Genomic DNA, 8,272 nt, shown 5'->3' with positions numbered 1-8,272 from the left:
ATATATATATATATATATATATATATATATATATATATATATATATTTAAAAAAAAAAAAACCCTTGAAATTGCATTTATTATCATAATAAATAATAAAATACTACCAAATGTAATTAAACGCAATTTATAGGAACTGAAAATGAAATAAAACACAATTGCAACCTCCATGCCAAGGAACAACAAACACAATTTTCCTTCCCACCACACTTTTTTCGTTTTCCCTTTCTTGTTGTTTTCCCTCTCACCAAACACAAACTTAAAATTGATAAAAGCTATTCTTATAAATAAATAAATCAAATAAAAATATATTACCGACCATATAAATATTATCTGTTTTGAGTTTAAAAGATTCCTCATAGTTTTAAAACGCGGTTAAGTGGAGACCCATACATATATAACATTAAAAACTTTTTTCTTTATCTGACATAACATATTATAAACATCTCTCACATAAACACAATATTCTTATTATGTTCTACAATATTAGTGGGTCAAATAGATAAATAATCTTCATAAGATCAAACAAACACTCATAGGTCAATGATCGAATCTTATACCATTCATAACGACTTGCTTTCAATTCTATAAATATTATCTTAATCCTCACGATTTCAAGACGTGTCTACCGGTTTAAGAGGTTGATGGGGAGACATCACAAAGGAGCGCTTCAAGCTTCCAAGAGTTGTGTCCTGAACGCACGTACTCTAGAACAGTGGGTTAATCGACTAAGAATAAATTTCAAAATTACCCTTAAGATGGACAAAGATTCTTCAACTAATACTATCGTATAAACAGAAAAGAACGATAAATAACAACGTCGCTCACACGTTGCACGCTGTTATGACCAGTACTTGAGAATTGAGAGCGGCTGGGTGTGGAAAAAAGGGCCAGTGACAGCAACCATGATGGTGGGTGGGTGAAAACTGAAAAATAAAAAATCCATCCAAGTCAAAAATCAACTCCTTGTAGGATTTGGCAATTTCAAAAGGAGAGAGCGGGTGGGAAACAAGATAGCTCCATTCATTTTCCTTACAAGTTAGGTAACCTCAAGTCCACTTATACCTAGTTTTTCATCATTATTTCCAGGGATGAAAGGTGGGGTTTCACATTTCACAGCACATCCCAATTCCCTTCTTCTCCCTCACACCGTTACAATACAAACAAATTCCTTGATCAAATCTACTTTAGATTGACTACATCACCTTGACGTGGTTGATTCTGGGTTTGATTCAATTTTGGTGTCATTCATGTTTGAGCGAGTCCATTTGAGTAACATAAGGTTTCAAAACAAATACATTGAATTGTCTCTCCATATGTAATATCTTAAAATTAGAAAATATTTGAAATATGGAATATTAATTGGGAATTGGTAAGTCAAGGCCATCTTCCCATCAAACGAAACTCTAATATCCCATTAAATTATGAGTTCTCCTAAGAGCTTAAAAGAAAATTTTCAGAAAATCGATAATTTAGCATCAAATTGGTAAATACTTGGCATCAAGTTGGTAATTCCAATTATGAGCTGGTCCACAGCATCCTTGGGTTGAAGTCGAGCTACTTCTAAAGGACAATTCTTCGGGCCCAAAGCAAGGGAATCTAGTTTGTGATTTTTCACCTAACTTTTATCCTACCAAGAGGAATATAGAACAAGACAGATGGTTTTAAACTCACAATAGCATATCTCGCGATGCTGAATCCACATTCCTGTGGGATTCACCCCTTCACTGATTGCTAGCCACATGAAACTTAGCGGTACATGCACCATCATTTGTGGCAGTCACCACCCCCACACAAAAATAAATAAGTAACAATACATGGATTGTGAATTGTCACTCAGCTTGTTGATTTTATGTGAAGGCAAAAATTAGCCTGGAAGCAAGCAAAAATATCTCACAGGTTGTCAATACAACAAAGATGTGATACTGCCTTGGTTATATATAGTTAAATAAAAATAATTTAATTTAATTTTTCATTTTTAACATGAAAAATAAACTGTACTTCTAAAAAATGAATTACACAATTTAAATAAAATAGGACGGATATTTGATAAAATTTTAAATCTATTGAAATTGTGTGTTGTTAATCTAATCCCGAGGGAAGGTGATTGAAATTAAACTGTATATATAATTGAGAGGGATGAGGATAAGGTGACCAATACCAAACGGCCATAGCTTCCCTGTGCCGGAGGTTTAACAAGGGCATGCCCAAACACCCACTTTTGCAATGAGGCCAAACGTGAGATTGATGTTGCATTGAACTCTCCAAATAATAAATTCATGTGCAGGCTACAAAGACTGCAATTTGTGAAGACGGGGCAAAAGTGGTCCTTCGGTTATGGCTCATAAGTAACCTGATGGAGGGTAAAGTGAGCCGGGGCCCTGTGAATTGACTGCATCCTTGGACCACCACTGCCTCTTTCCTTCACATGAAACCATGTTCCTTCTCACACTGTTATGACTCGTTCTTTCCGCTTCTTCACCCACATACAAACTCCATATGGGCAATTCGAATTTCAAATGACAAGCACTCCATCATCCTTCCTGGGTTATATGGATCTTAATGCTTTCAAATTTTCAACCGTTTTTCCAGGAGTGTATGCCACAACAAAACCAATATTTCAAAGTGGGGGCACCTTTCGGTCGAATCGCGTGATAACTATGACATTTCTTGTTGTTTAGGTAAAAGCCTGGAGGACCTTTCACAACTCACACCAGCCCACTGTTTTCAACTTTGGCTTTTTGTTGAATGAGACCAACACCTTCTCCTTCAAAAGCAAGAATCATATGGCTTATGCACCTCCTCAAATCCCCACTTTCAAAAGTAAATTTTATTTAATTCTTTCCCCCCAAACCCTACGAAACGCTGCTTTGAAAAAACAAAAAAAAAAAAGAGCTTTCCTAGATGAAGGACTACAGCCTTCCATCAAGTTGACTTACAAAAACAAAAACCAGAATCAGTAAGGAAAGAATCAAGATTTCCAAGAGTTAAAAAAGACTCTTTATCTGGCAAGGAACCATGCTTATTAGCTGTGCAGCATTCTGTTTACCGCGTAAGAGTGCATAAAAGCGCTTTCCAAGTTTGGTAGGCCATATTACAACTAGCATAAGCCATGAGGCCCATGACTAATATAGGGTTTGCAGAACATGGGCAGCGGCCAAAAAGATTTTATATAATCATATTGATCATCAATAACTTGGCAGGCTAATAATCAAATGGTCCAGAGTCACATGATGGGGGATCTCCTTTTTGGGTACATTAAACATACAACATAACTATGTAATAATGGCAATATATGTACACCCTCTTTATACCAGAGACTGGAAAGAGAAACTGAAGGGGGAATGAAAAGGGTTTGAAGCACTATCTTAAAAGGAGAATTACAGTGCACTTTTGGCTTAGACAAGTAGCAGCATCGTCCACATGAGTGATGCGTGGTTTAAGGCAGCTCAGAGGATAAGAAGAATGGACAAAAACTGATTGCCCCACAGGTCTCCCACTTGAATAGACAACAATTTAACATCAGCCCGCGGATAATGTCAGTTTGCCTTGAAAACTCAAGATCAATGATGCAATTAACAATGGCTGTCTCCACCAAACCACCAAACATTCAACAGAAATGCTTTAGAATGAATACAGAGATGTAATCATCTTAATAATGTATTAAACAGAAGAGGAGAAAGAAAAAATGAATTAAGGAACCCCATTTCATGATAATTCAGGGAGATCATCTGATGCACACTGGATTCCTTGTGAAATGAAGAAAGTACTCATTTGAGGACAATTCATGGAAATCATCTAATGCCCACTGGGTTCCTTGTCAAATGGTCTGAATGTTGAAGGGGACGAATCCAGTGGAAGTACCTGTGAAGGTGTTGAATGATACTGAGGTAGATGGTGATGAAGCTCTCTTTCTTGATGAAGCTCTCTTTCTTTGTTCTTTCCAACAATGATTCTAATAAAAGACCCATCTCTCTCTTCTGGGGTCATTGATGAAATAACATTCATAGGAGCTTTAACCCCAGAATCCTGAACAAACCCTCCATTTTTAATCCCACTTTTCTCAGCTTCTTCCATCAACCTTCTGTACAGCTTCTCCTCCGCATCCCTCAAGAATTTGAACTTCGGTGGGGGTGAAGATCTCAACCTGTTCAGCTCTGATTCTGCAGATGATTCAAAGAGAGGGTTGAATCCGTGCTGGCTATAACAATCGAAGGGGTTGAAAGTGGGAGACTTCAAGGGTGGAGAGGCCAGAGGGGTGAGAAATGGGGTGTCAATAGCAACCAGAACATCACTCAGACTCCTCGTCCTTGACGCTGTTCTGCTTCTATCACCTTTAGATTTCCCATCATCTGACTCCAAATCCTCCTTTGTTTCCTCTTTGATTGTGAAGAGAAATCTCGGTGGGCCTGCAAGATTGTGAAGCCTCATGAGCTCTGACTCCACACCTTCTTCCCCAAATGCCTTCAACAGCAAGTCCTTGCCGGAGCCCAGCTCAGGGTCTTGCTCATCATGACCATTGGGAACTGGGTCTCTCACACTGAGCTGTTGAGTGCTGCTACTGCTAAGAGGAGCGGGTCTCTTCCAACAGAAGATATAGAAAAGCTCTTTCGCACAGTTGCTGTAATCATATTCAATCTCTCTGTTGGTGATTCTCTTCTTCCACCATAGAAGGTAGTAAAGTTCTGCAACAAGTGCTAAAAGGAGGCACCCAAAGACTAAACTCAAACAAATACCCAAACCACTGAACGATGCCATCTCTGCCTGAAAATTTCACATCCCCAGGACTGAAAACAGCAAATTTCAACAATGATCTTTCAAGGACAATATCAACCTTAAATCATAAAACACTTTTGAAAAATCCCTTCCCTCTCTGTGAAAGTGAAAACTACAAAACAACAAAATTCAAAACATCAACTCCCAGGAAAATCACTAAAAAATAATCTTCTTTTTTTCTTCCAGAAAACATCACCAGCCAAAAACGATCCCTCCTTCTAAAAGGTCAAAAATCCCATCTCTTTCCTTCACCTTTTACACGAAATTTCACATTCTAAAACCAAGGCATGGATGCCATTGCAAAACCCTTCACCAAAAAACTGTTCCTCAAACACACTTCACCGTAGAACCCAGTATCTTTCCCAGCCTTAAAAAAACAATAAAAAAATACCTTTCAATGCCAAAAATTCAAACAACCCAGAACCAAAAATTGGTAGAAACCACAGAGAAGAGTTTCAAAATTTGAAAACCCAGAGCCGGGGAGACAGAACAGAAACTGTTGAGTGATAAAAAAGAGAAAACCTGAAGGAGCCAGGTATATGATTGGGAATGGGAAGAGGTGGGCAAGTCTCACAATTTTGTGATGTGTATGTGGATTGTGGAAAGGTTGGAAGGGTAAGGCATCTCACATGGGGTTTGCAAAAGCGTGTGTCTTTTACTCACAAAAAAGATAAACAAATAAATAATGGAAAGTCCTTGCATCACCACGACATCAGTCGCCTATGAGGATCTAGCTGGGCTATTCCCCCGGAATCTGATTGGAGCATTGATCCCATGTCCTCAAGCCCATATGAGCTTCTCCTGAACTGTACAAAGTTTGATGTTTCAACCAATAATCTTTGACACGCCCTCAAGCTTATCAAATTTTAAGAGATTTTTCTGGGGTTCTGCCAAGATATTCTTGATGGGATTGTGACCTTGATAAGTAAGGTTTCTTTCTTAATTTTTAGGAAAAAAATTTTAAATCATATATTTCCTAATCCATTAATGTATTAATTTAAAAAAAAAAGATGGATTATTAACAGTTATGGATCACTAAGATTTTATTCTTTTTCATAGACAATTTAAGAAGTAAGAAATAAAATTAGAAATATTCGCATTTCTATTTTTAAAATTGTTAAAATAGAAATTTATTCAAAATATACCTAGTATATCACATTTGAAAAGTAACTTAATTCAATTACATACTTGAATGCTAAAAAACAAGTAGGTTGTTATATTTAGAACATGACTTGTTGTATTTGAAAAATAATTTGGCCAAATTCAATATATTCCAATACAAAAAGAGGAAATATTTTTATTTTAATTTATTGTTTCAAGGTGATTAAATCAATTTTATAAGTAATAGTATCTCAAACATATTTCCTATTTTTTGTTTATAAAATTAGAAGATTAGAGTAAATATAAAATATAATAATTCTTAGGTAGTCATTTAGAGCCTTTGTCAGTGTTCCAAGCTATTTTCTCATCGATAATGAAGTTTATCATCTATTGTCTCATTGGATGACCTTGACCTTTTGAGGTTAGATCTACGATTCAAAGTCTGCTTCAATTTGGTATTACTTTTATGATCAACATCGTAACAATATTTTACTCCTAGATGTTCGTTAACCACTATATCTCAATCTATTTTGGGGGAATCAACTAAGTCTGACTTTGAGTTACTATATTTTATTTTTATACAGAAGTTCTGTTTTGAAAAACAAAATTACACATGGATGTTGCTTTCTTCTTAAAAAAAGAAAAGAAAAGAAGGAAAAGTGCATCTTATTTTTATTTTAAAAGAAAAATGTTTTTCACTCTTTGAAAATCACTCTCAACAAGTCAAATTGTTGATAATTATGTCGTCCCCTCTAATACAACCCAATTGCAGGAGTTCTGGACTGCTAAATACATTAGACCCAGGCCCGAACCTGAGTGTGAAGCCCAAATTTGGGCTGAGGAAGGCTGGACCCCACTGATATAATATCACTCCTACCCCAACAATAAGAATAATTAAGTGGGCCTTGGGCTTAGTACTTAACGTTTTGTGAATTTGACAATACGAACCCAACTCCAGACCATGTACAGCTATCGGATAGGACTTGCTTGTTTTAGCAAAACCAAATAAGGGCTCCATCGCCTTCGACCTTTGCTTATCAGCCAGATTTTTCTTTATCAAACTTCTCAAACAAGAAGACTCTGCAAAAACAAACAAATAACTCACACTCATTTTCTAAATTTACAAGTTATTGTAACTTACAAGTAATAGTAATTCTTCGTATTATTGTTTCTGGTTGGGAATTTGAGGTGTCAATGTTGTCTGGAGTTGGTATGGAACCTAAAAGCTGTGTCTTGTGAAATGGACCCCTTCATATGTGAGCAGTAACATCACACCTTGGATGATTTGGCCACATATTGCCTTATATCCAAGATACACTGATGTTGGCGTCTCGGCATAACTCAAATACAACTTGGACCTTTCATGGGGACGTTTTCAAAAGGCAAATCTATACTAATATGAAAGGTGGATTGGTTGGATATCATTTTGTTTTTACAACCTTCTGTTACCAGGAGTGATTATTAGATTTACTTTTACCACTTCTTTTACTATTATTAGGAGGCTGTCAAAATGATAAGGTAGTATTTTCATGCCCAGAATCAATACAGGAAGTCAACAGCATACTTAGGACCATACGTAAGAGAAGCCGGGAGGATAGAACCTTTCACCCAGAGGGGAATAGAGTAGGAACTAAAATTGAGAAATCCCTCGAATCGCTGCATAGACTCGAGAGTTCGTTTTGCTTGGGCTTCTTGTTTCTCCAGTTTTTCAAGCTTGGTCTGATCAAACTTTGGGCTAACCAGACTCTGCAAAGGACCCCAATTTAGACCCCGGGGATTGCTTTGCTACCATTTATCCTGAGAGATCCTTGAAGCTCAATGATAACCTGTTCATACATCACAAACGAATGGTATTGCTAATAACTTTTGGCAATGGAGTTCTATATAACACAACTTTCTATTGAAAGTAAAGTTGAAGTATATACATTGTTCAAACTATTTTGTTACATATGATGCAATTTCTTTGCAATGGTGAATAGAATCTTAAACACAATTGATCATGCCCATTATGTTCTTGATTTTGGGTATCTCCATAATTAAATGGATTGTTTCCCATAACACCCTTCTCAAGCTAGAGTGAGAATGAAGATAGACACCAAGCTTGCCTCAAAATAGTGTGAAAGCTTTCTTTGGCAATGGCTTTGTGAAGATATTTGTAGGATGAGAGGCTGAGGCAATGTCTTGAGAAATGTGTTTCCCCAACAATGTTTATATGAACTAATCAATCTTGATACTTTTGGGGCAAACATGGAATATTCGGACGGACATATGTAGAACATTGTACGTATAGATGCAATTAGCTCCAAGAAAAATATAAAAAACCTGCGAAGTATCTTCTTGTGGTAGGACAACCTACCCAATCCATAACACTGAAACCATAGATGGAAATAGGACTT

General features: G+C 36.7%; 1 protein-coding gene across 1 annotated transcript; it reads right to left on the bottom strand.

Moving 5' to 3' along the window:
- Positions 1-3,589: 3,589 nt before the first annotated feature.
- LOC100248455 (uncharacterized) lies at positions 3,590-5,516 on the bottom strand. Its single transcript, XM_002284001.5, has one exon. It carries the CDS (start codon positions 4,755-4,757, stop codon positions 3,798-3,800), a length of 960 nt encoding a protein of 319 aa, XP_002284037.1. The 5' UTR covers positions 4,758-5,516; the 3' UTR covers positions 3,590-3,797.
- Positions 5,517-8,272: the final 2,756 nt, after the last annotated feature.

Source organism: Vitis vinifera, chromosome 6, assembly GCF_030704535.1.
Source record: "Vitis vinifera cultivar Pinot Noir 40024 chromosome 6, ASM3070453v1".
NCBI classification, from domain to species: domain Eukaryota; kingdom Viridiplantae; phylum Streptophyta; class Magnoliopsida; order Vitales; family Vitaceae; genus Vitis; species Vitis vinifera.
This window is presented reverse-complemented; position numbering and strand designations above follow the sequence as displayed.

Coding starts and splice junctions, on each gene's coding strand:
- LOC100248455 (XM_002284001.5), bottom strand. CDS start 4,757: ATGGCATCGTTCAGTGGTTTGGGTATTTGTTTGAGTTTAGTCTTTGGG.